The sequence below is a fragment of the Oncorhynchus mykiss genome, chromosome 17 (genome assembly GCF_013265735.2).
Source record: "Oncorhynchus mykiss isolate Arlee chromosome 17, USDA_OmykA_1.1, whole genome shotgun sequence".
Lineage (NCBI taxonomy): Eukaryota > Metazoa > Chordata > Actinopteri > Salmoniformes > Salmonidae > Oncorhynchus > Oncorhynchus mykiss.
The window spans coordinates 4,732,577-4,743,101 of NC_048581.1; the positions used below are offsets into that span (position 1 = coordinate 4,732,577).

The window sequence follows — 10,525 nt, forward strand, 5'->3', positions numbered from 1 at the left end:
GGTCACACAGCTGAGATCCACACAGCTGAGATCCACACCTGGGGTCACACAGCTGAGATCCACACCTGGGGTCACACAGCTGAGATCCACACCTGGGGTCACACAGCTGAGATCCACACCTGGGGTCACACAGCTGAGATCCACAGCTGAGATCCACACAGCTGAGATCCACACCTGGGGTCACACAGCTGAGATCCACACAGCTGAGATCCACACCTGGGGTCACAGCTGAGATCCACACCTGGGGTCACACAGCTGAGATCCACACCTGGGGTCACACAGCTGAGATCCACACAGCTGAGATCCACACCCGGGGTCACACAGCTGAGATCCACACCCGGGGTCACACAGCTGAGACCCACACCTGGGGTCACACAGCTGAGATCCACACCTGGGGTCACACAGCTGAGATCCACACCTGGGGTCACACAGCGGAGATCCACACCTGGGGTCACACAGCTGAGATCCACACCTGGGGTCACACAGCTGAGATCCACACCTGGGGTCACACAGCTGAGATCCACACCTGGGGTCACACAGCTGAGATCCACAGAGTAGTACAGAGTATTATAGTATCATATCAGCATCAGTATCATATCACCTGTGTGACCCAGGTGTGGTATACAGTATAGTACAGAGTATTATAGTACAGTACAGAGTATTATAGTATAGTACAGAGTATTATAGTACAGAGTATTATAGTACAGAGTATTATAGTATAGTACAGCGTATTATAGTATAGTACAGAATATTATAGTACAGAGTATTATAGTACAGTACAGAGTATTATAGTACAGTACAGAGTATTATAGTATAGTACAGAGTATTATAGTACAGAGTATTATAGTATAGTACAGAGTATTTGCAGTGTGTCGTTGACCCAGGTTAGAAATCAGCACCTTCTAATGATGAAATTAAACACAATCAGATCGTCTAAATTAGATTAGCCTCCTCCCTCCTCTCCTCTTTCCTCTCTTCCTCCCTCCTCTCCTCTTTCCTCTCTTCCTCCCTCCTCTCCTCTGAACACACACCGGGTCCTGCAGGGCCCCTCCTCTCCTGAGCCACAGTGTCTGCTGGTCCATACCTCAAACCTAAAGCAGTACACTACGTTGGGAGTAGGGCTCTGGTCTGAGACAGTACACTACGTTGGGAGTAGGGCTCTAGTCCCAGGCAGTACACTACGTTGGGAGTAGGGCTCTGGTCCCAGGCAGTACACTACGTTGGGAGTAGGGCTCTAGTCCCAGGCAGTACACTACGTTGGGAGTAGGGCTCTGGTCTGAGGCAGTACACTACGTTGGGAGTAGGGCTCTGGTCTGAGACAGTACACTACGTTGGGAGTAGGGCTCTGGTCCCAGGCAGTACACTACGTTGGGAGTAGGGTTCTGGTCTGAGGCAGTACACTACGTTGGGAGTAGGGCTCTGGTCTGAGGCAGTACACTACGTTGGGAGTAGGGCTCTGGTCTGAGGCAGTACACTACGTTGGGAGTAGGGCTCTGGTCTGAAGCAGTACACTACGTTGGGAGTAGGGCTCTGGTCTGAAGCAGTACACTACGTTGGGAGTAGGGCTCTGGTCTGAGGCAGTACACTACGTTGGGAGTAGGGCTCTGGTCTGAGGCAGTACACTACGTTGGGAGTAGGGCTCTGGTCTGAAGCAGTACACTACGTTGGGAGTAGGGCTCTGGTCTGAAGCAGTACACTACGTTGGGAGTAGGGCTCTGGTCTGAAGCAGTACACTACGTTGGGAGTAGGGCTCTGGTCTGAGGCAGTACACTACGTTGGGAGTAGGGCTCTGGTCTGAGGCAGTACACTACGTTGGGAGTAGGGCTCTGGTCTGAAGCAGTACACTACGTTGGGAGTAGGGCTCTGGTCTGAGGCAGTACACTACGTTGGGAGTAGGGCTCTGGTCTGAGGCAGTACACTACGTTGGGAGTAGGGCTCTGGTCTGAAGCAGTACACTACGTTGGGAGTAGGGCTCTGGTCTGAAGCAGTACACTACGTTGGGAGTAGGGCTCTGGTCTGAAGCAGTACACTACGTTGGGAGTAGGGCTCTGGTCTGAAGCAGTACACTACGTTGGGAGTAGGGCTCTGGTCTGAAGCAGGACCCAGGGGTCAGAGGGTGAACCAGCAGACACTGGGACCCAGGGGTCAGACGGTTCACCCAGAGAGGCTCCTCCTCCTCCTCCTCCTCTAGACACCAGGTCAGGGGGTGAACCAGCAGACACTGGGACCCAGGGGTCAGACTGGTGAGATGGTTCACCCAGAGAGGCTCCTCCTCCTCTAGACACCAGGTCAGGGGGTGAACCAGCAGACACTGGGACCCAGGGGTCAGACTGGTGAGATGGTTCACCCAGAGAGGCTCCTCCTCCTCTAGACACCAGGTCAGGGGGTTAGAGTTCAGCAGTTCTACTTTCTGTTGTCGTGTGGCTGAGAACTCATGGCCACGATGACTGGCTGCTGAATGGGGGGAGGAGCCGCCTCGTCCTCCTCCATCTTAGGCCTCTTAGCCTGGGGGTCGCCTGGCACCTCCGGCCCAACATCAGGCCCCGCGCTGGGCTGTCTGCTCACCAGGACTGGGGGGGAGCTGGAGGCCTGGGCTGCCAGGATCTGGAGAGGACTGGTCAGAGCTGGGGGTGGGGATGGGAGGCAGGGGAGGTGAGGAAGAGGAGAGAGGAAGGACAGAGTCAGTACAACACCATAATGAGACATAACTCACCATGCATCAAATGAAATTAACATAACAACCATGTCAACAAAAAAACCAACAACACCGGTTGCTAAGGTAGCCGTACCGTAAGCGTTGGCGACGCCGGTAGCCGTGGCGACGGCGGTGTGCTTGCCGTTCTGAGTGACAGGGCGGACAGGAAGTTGGTGCAGCCCCAGAGATAGGCCACGCCCCTCTGACCCCTGACCCCCCTGTTGAGCTCCCTCCAACGACTGGATCACTCGCTCCCTGTTCTGCTGCTGCGAGTCTGGGGGGGGAGAAACGTATTAATATACTGAACACCGATATAAAACACCGATATAAAACAACATAAAGTGTTTTGTTTACATGAAGCTGAAATAAAAGATCCCAGAAATGTTCCCAAACGTACAAAAATGCTAATTTCTATAAAATGTTGTGCACAAATTTGTTTACGTCGCTGTTAGTGAGCATTTCTCCTTTGTCAAGATAATCCATCCACCTGACAGGTGTGGCATATCAAGATTGCCGATTAAACGGCATGATTATTACACAGGTGCACCTTGTGCTGGGGGACAATAAAAGGCCCCTCTAAAATGTGCAGTTTTGTCACACATCACAACGCAACGCAACAGGCGTCTCAAGTTGAGGGAGCGTGGAATCGGCATGCTGACTGCATGGAATGTCCGCCAGAGAATTGAATGTTCATTTCTCTACCATGAGCCACCTCCAACGTGATGAAGCCAGAATGGCCACTGGCCTCGCTGGAGAAGCCGTCACCTCATGCTTCAGCATGATAATGTACCAGAGCCCCATGTTGGAAGGATCTGTACACAGTTCCTGGAAGATGAAAGTGTCCCAGTTCTTCCACGGCCTGCAGACTCACCTTCATGTTTTATTTTAAAGTGACATATATATATATATATATTATATCTGTGACCAACACATGCCTTTGTTCCCAGTCATGTGAAATCCATAGATTAGATGAATTTATTTCAGATAGACTCATTTCCTGAACTGTAACTGAGTAAAATCTTTTAAATTGTTGCATATATAAATATTTATTTTGGTGTGTTAGGAAAAATTCAATTTTGGACATTTTCCTTGCCACCAAAATAAAAGTTGACATAAATAGGTGTATAAAATAATCCCGTACCTCCATTTCCCTGTTTATTTATGTATACACCTATTCTATGTCAGATTATGAATAAAAATCGACCAGATTGACCCCGTAAAAACAAACAGCAGCTGGAAGACAAACTGTGGAAAAAATACCGTGAGGTCCACTACACCGGTTGTGTTCGGTGAATGTGACAAATACAAGTTGATTTGACATGTCTGGGTGAGAGATATGTAGAACAGTATTCAGACCAGATTCTCATTTTGCACAAAAACTTTCTCATTATGGGTTATTGAGTATTTTTGTAATATATATATATATATATATTTTAAGTCAAGGGGGGCTGAATACTTTACCAGAAGGTACCGTTTATACACAGTATGCATCAGATCCATAAGGAACCCTATAAACCTTCAGCACAATACACTCGTGGAGATTTCAAAGGATTTGATTGGTGTAAGCAATATGGTTCCATTTCTACCTAGCCTATCAGAGGGCGAGGTAGAACTATTGCCATTTTACCATCACTGGTCAAATCCTCTCAGAGTGTAGGGTCTAGGAGGGTTCATTTGGGATTGGGGTCACAAGCTAGCCGTACCTCTCTGCTCGCCGGTGCCTTCTGCTCCCTGCTGGCCAGCGCCGGTATTAACACGACTCTGGCCCCCGCCAGGGGTGAGGATGTACCCGTTTGGGGGGTGGGAGGCCGTAGCCGTGGTGACCAGACGGAGCATGGTGAGGGTGTTGGGGGGGCTCTGCAGCATGTGGAGGGTCTGTCCCCCAGCGACTCCGGGGCCCGAGAACAAGGCCAGGGGTTTACCCATCCCCGAGGGCAGGGGGTGGGGCGGGGCGGCCATGATCACAGGCTGGCCATGTACTGGAGAACCTGGACACACACACACACACAGTCTTTAGTTGTCTGAGCATCTGTAGATGTGTCCCTACCTGGGGAGCTCTGTATCTAGTGAGGAGGACAGGTTATGGTGTAGATGTGTCCCTACCTGGGGAGCTCTGTATCTAGTGAGGAGGACAGGTTATGGTGTAGATGTGTCCCTACCTGGGGCGCTCTGTATCTAGTGAGGAGGACAGGTTATGGTGTAGATGTGTCCCTACCTGGGGAGCTCTGTATCTAGTGAGGAGGACAGGTTATGGTGTAGATGTGTCCCTACCTGGGGAGCTCTGTATCTAGTGAGGAGGACAGGTTATGGTGTAGATGTGTCCCTACCTGGGGAGCTCTGTATCTAGTGAGGACAGGTTATGGTGTAGATGTGTCCCTACCTGGGTAGCTCTGTATCTAGTGAGGAGGACAGGTTATGGTGTAGATGTGTCCCTACCTGGGGAGCTCTGTATCTAGTGAGGAGGACAGGTTATGGTGTAGATGTGTCCCTACCTGGGGAGCTCTGTATCTAGTGAGGAGGACAGGTTATGGTGTAGATGTGTCCCTACCTGGGGAGCTCTGTATCTAGTGAGGAGGACAGGTTATGGTGTAGATGTGTCCCTACCTGGGGAGCTCTGTATCTAGTGAGGAGGACAGGTTATGGTGTAGATGTGTCCCTACCTGGGGAGCTCTGTATCTAGTGAGGAGGACAGGTTATGGTGTAGATGTGTCCCTACCTGGGGAGCTCTGTATCTAGTGAGGAGGACAGGTTATGGTGTAGATGTGTCCCTACCTGGGGAGCTCTGTATCTAGTGAGGAGGACAGGTTATGGTGTAGATGTGTCCCTACCTGGGGAGCTCTGTATCTAGTGAGGAGGACAGGTTATGGTGTAGATGTGTCCCTACCTGGGGAGCTCTGTATCTAGTGAGGAGGACAGGTTATGGTGTAGATGTGTCCCTACCTGGGGAGCTCTGTATCTAGTGAGGAGGACAGGTTATGGTGTAGATGTGTCCCTACCTGGGGAGCTCTGTATCTAGTGAGGAGGACAGGTTATGGTGTAGATGTGTCCCTACCTGGGGAGCTCTGTATCTAGTGAGGAGGACAGGTTATGGTGTAGATGTGTCCCTACCTGGGGAGCTCTGTATCTAGTGAGGAGGACAGGTTATGGTGTAGATGTGTCCCTACCTGGGGAGCTCTGTATCTAGTGAGGAGGACAGGTTATGGTGTAGATGTGTCCCTACCTGGGGAGCTCTGTATCTAGTGAGGAGGACAGGTTATGGTGTAGATGTGTCCCTACCTGGGGAGCTCTGTATCTAGTGAGGAGGACAGGTTATGGTGTAGATGTGTCCCTACCTGGGGAGCTCTGTATCTAGTGAGGAGGACAGGTTATGGTGTAGATGTGTCCCTACCTGGGGAGCTCTGTATCTAGTGAGGAGGACAGGTTATGGTGTAGATGTGTCCCTACCTGGGGAGCTCTGTATCTAGTGAGGAGGACAGGTTATGGTGTAGATGTGTCCCTACCTGGGGAGCTCTGTATCTAGTGAGGAGGACAGGTTATGGTGTAGATGTGTCCCTACCTGGGGAGCTCTGTATCTAGTGAGGAGGACAGGTTATGGTGTAGATGTGTCCCTACCTGGGGAGCTCTGTATCTAGTGAGGAGGACAGGTTATGGTGTAGATGTGTCCCTACCTGGGGAGCTCTGTATCTAGTGAGGAGGACAGGTTATGGTGTAGATGTGTCCCTACCTGGGGAGCTCTGTATCTAGTGAGGAGGACAGGTTATGGTGTAGATGTGTCCCTACCTGGGGAGCTCTGTATCTAGTGAGGAGGACAGGTTATGGTGTAGATGTGTCCCTACCTGGGGAGCTCTGTATCTAGTGAGGAGGACAGGTTATGGTGTAGATGTGTCCCTACCTGGGGAGCTCTGTATCTAGTGAGGAGGACAGGTTATGGTGTAGATGTGTCCCTACCTGGGGAGCTCTGTATCTAGTGAGGACAGGTTATGGTGTAGATGTGTTCCTACCTGGGAAGCTCTGTATCTAGTGAGGACAGGTTATGGTGTAGATGTGTCCCTACCTGGGTAGCTCTGTATCTAGTGAGGAGGACAGGTTATGGTATAGATGTGTCCCTACCTGGGGAGCTCTGTATCTAGTGAGGACAGGTTATGGTGTAGATGTGTCCCTACCTGGGGAGCTCTGTATCTAGTGAGGAGGACAGGTTATGGTGTAGATGTGTCCCAACCTGGGGAGCTCTGTATCTAGTGAGGAGGACAGGTTATGGTATAGATGTGGCCCTACCTGGGGAGCTCTGTATCTAGTGAGGACAGGTTATGGTGTAGATGTGTCCCTACCTGGGTAGCTCTGTATCTAGTGAGGACAGGTTATGGTGTAGATGTGTTCCTACCTGGGGAGCTCTGTATCTAGTGAGGACAGGTTATGGTATAGATGTGTCCCTACCTGGGGAGCTCTGTATCTAGTGAGGAGGACAGGTTATGGTGTAGATGTGTCCCTACCTGGGGAGCTCTGTATCTAGTGAGGACAGGTTATGGTGTAGATGTGTCCCTACCTGGGTAGCTCTGTATCTAGTGAGGAGGAAAGGTTATGGTGTAGATGTGTCCCTACCTGGGGAGCTCTGTATCTAGTGAGGAGGACAGGTTATGGTGTAGATGTGTCCCAACCTGGGGAGCTCTGTATCTAGTGAGGAGGACAGGTTATGGTATAGATGTGGCCCTACCTGGGGAGCTCTGTATCTAGTGAGGACAGGTTATGGTGTAGATGTGTCCCTACCTGGGTAGCTCTGTATCTAGTGAGGACAGGTTATGGTGTAGATGTGTTCCTACCTGGGGAGCTCTGTATCTAGTGAGGACAGGTTATGGTATAGATGTGTCCCTACCTGGGGAGCTCTGTATCTAGTGAGGAGGACAGGTTATGGTGTAGATGTGTCCCTACCTGGGGAGCTCTGTATCTAGTGAGGACAGGTTATGGTGTAGATGTGTCCCTACCTGGGTAGCTCTGTATCTAGTGAGGAGGAAAGGTTATGGTGTAGATGTGTCCCTACCTGGGGAGCTCTGTATCTAGTGAGGACAGGTTATGGTGTAGATGTGTCCCTACCTGGGTAGCTCTGTATCTAGTGAGGAGGACAGGTTATGGTGTAGATGTGTCCCTACCTGGGGAGCTCTGTATCTAGTGAGGACAGGTTATGGTGTAGATGTGTCCCTACCTGGGTAGCTCTGTATCTAGTGAGGACAGGTTATGGTGTAGATGTGTCCCTACCTGGGGAGCTCTGTATCTAGTGAGGAGGACAGGTTATGGTGTAGATGTGTCCCTACCTGGGGAGCTCTGTATCTAGTGAGGAGGACAGGTTATGGTGTAGATGTGTCCCTACCTGGGGAGCTCTGTATCTAGTGAGGACAGGTTATGGTGTAGATGTGTCCCTACCTGGGGAGCTCTGTATCTAGTAGAGGACAGGTTATGGTGTAGATGTGTCCCTACCTGGGGAGCTCTGTATCTAGTGAGGAGGACAGGTTATGGTGTAGATGTGTCCCTACCTGGGTAGCTCTGTATCTAGTGAGGAGGACAGGTTATGGTGTAGATGTGTCCCTACCTGGGGAGCTCTGTATCTAGTGAGGAGGACAGGTTATGGTGTAGATGTGTCCCTACCTGGGGAGCTCTGTATCTAGTGAGGACAGGTTATGGTGTAGATGTGTCCCTACCTGGGTAGCTCTGTATCTAGTGAGGAGGACAGGTTATGGTGTAGATGTGTCCCTACCTGGGGAGCTCTGTATCTAGTGAGGACAGGTTATGGTGTAGATGTGTCCCTACCTGGGGAGCTCTGTATCTAGTGAGGAGGACAGGTTATGGTGTAGATGTGTCCCTACCTGGGGAGCTCTGTATCTAGTGAGGACAGGTTATGGTGTAGATGTGTCCCTACCTGGGGAGCTCTGTATCTAGTGAGGACAGGTTATGGTGTAGATGTGTACCTACCTGGGGAGCTCTGTATCTAGTGAGGACATGTTATGGTGTAGATGTGTCCCTACCTGGGTAGCTCTGTATCTAGTGAGGACAGGTTATGGTGTAGATGTGTCCCTACCTGGGGATCTCTGTATCTAGTGAGGACAGGTTATGGTGTAGATGTGTCCCTACCTGGGGAGCTCTGTATCTAGTGAGGAGGACAGATTATGGTGTAGATGTGTCCCTACCTGGGGAGCTCTGTATCTAGTGAGGACAGGTTATGGTGTAGATGTGTCCCTACCTGGGGAGCTCTGTATCTAGTGAGGAGGACAGGTTATGGTGTAGATGTGTCCCTACCTGGGGAGCTCTGTATCTAGTGAGGAGGACAGGTTATGGTGTAGATGTGTCCCTACCTGGGGAGCTCTGTATCTAGTGAGGACAGGTTATGGTGTAGATGTGTCCCTACCTGGGGAGCTCTGTATCTAGTGAGGAGGACAGGTTATGGTGTAGATGTGTCCCTACCTGGGTAGCTCTGTATCTAGTGAGGAGGACAGGTTATGGTGTAGATGTGTCCCTACCTGGGTAGCTCTGTATCTAGTGAGGAGGACAGGTTATGGTGTAGATGTGTCCCTACCTGGGGAGCTCTGTATCTAGTGAGGAGGACAGGTTATGGTGTAGATGTGTCCCTACCTGGGGAGCTCTGTATCTAGTGAGGAGGACAGGTTATGGTGTAGATGTGTCCCTACCTGGGGAGCTCTGTATCTAGTGAGGACAGGTTATGGTGTAGATGTGTCCCTACCTGGGGAGCTCTGTATCTAGTGAGGACAGGTTATGGTGTAGATGTGTCCCTACCTGGGGAGCTCTGTATCTAGTGAGGACAGGTTATGGTGTAGATGTGTCCCTACCTGGGGAGCTCTGTATCTAGTGAGGACAGGTTATGGTGTAGATGTGTCCCTACCTGGGGAGCTCTGTATCTAGTGAGGAGGAAAGGTTATGGTGTAGATGTGTCCCTACCTGGGGAGCTCTGTATCTAGTGAGGAGGACAGGTTATGGTGTAGATGTGTCCCTACCTGGGGAGCTCTGTATCTAGTGAGGAGGACAGGTTATGGTGTAGATGTGTCCCTACCTGGGGAGCTCTGTATCTAGTGAGGAGGACAGGTTATGGTGTAGATGTGTCCCTACCTGGGGAGCTCTGTATCTAGTGAGGAGGACAGGTTATGGTGTAGATGTGTCCCTACCTGGGGAGCTCTGTATCTAGTGAGGACAGGTTATGGTGTAGATGTGTCCCTACCTGGGGAGCTCTGTATCTAGTGAGGAGGAAAGGTTATGGTGTAGATGTGTCCCTACCTGGGAAGCTCTGTATCTAGTGAGGACAGGTTATGGTGTAGATGTGTCCCTACCTGGGGAGCTCTGTATCTAGAGAGGAGGACAGGTTATGGTGTAGATGTGTCCCTACCTGGGTAGCTCTGTATCTAGTGAGGACAGGTTATGGTGTAGATGTGTCCCTACCTGGGGAGCTCTGTATCTAGTAGAGGACAGGTTATGGTGTAGATGTGTCCCTACCTGGGGAGCTCTGTATCTAGTGAGGAGGACAGGTTATGGTGTAGATGTGTCCCTACCTGGGTAGCTCTGTATCTAGTGAGGAGGACAGGTTATGGTGTAGATGTGTCCCTACCTGGGGAGCTCTGTATCTAGTGAGGAGGACAGGTTATGGTGTAGATGTGTCCCTACCTGGGGAGCTCTGTATCTAGTGAGGACAGGTTATGGTGTAGATGTGTCCCTACCTGGGTAGCTCTGTATCTAGTGAGGAGGACAGGTTATGGTGTAGATGTGTCCCTACCTGGGGAGCTCTGTATCTAGTGAGGACAGGTTATGGTGTAGATGTGTCCCTACCTGGGGAGC

The 10,525-nt window shown here is 50.8% G+C and overlaps 1 protein-coding gene across 2 annotated transcripts in view; it reads right to left on the minus strand.

The window, feature by feature from the left end:
• Positions 1-2,173: 2,173 nt before the first annotated feature.
• LOC118940216 (forkhead box protein K1-like) overlaps positions 2,174-10,525 on the minus strand; it is a 29,410-nt gene continuing 21,058 nt past the window's right edge. Inside the window, exons 7-10 of one of the 2 annotated variants that reach the window (XM_036948684.1) lie at positions 4,399-4,683; positions 2,790-2,969; positions 2,376-2,624; positions 2,174-2,285 (exon numbers count right to left, since the gene is read on the minus strand). In XM_036948684.1, the coding sequence (XP_036804579.1) occupies positions 2,404-2,624; positions 2,790-2,969; positions 4,399-4,683 (686 nt within the window). In that variant the 3' untranslated portion in view covers positions 2,174-2,285; positions 2,376-2,403. Of the gene's footprint in view, positions 2,625-2,789; positions 2,970-4,398; positions 4,684-10,525 lie in introns of both variants that reach the window. The other variant, XM_036948683.1, reaches the window with a different exon arrangement.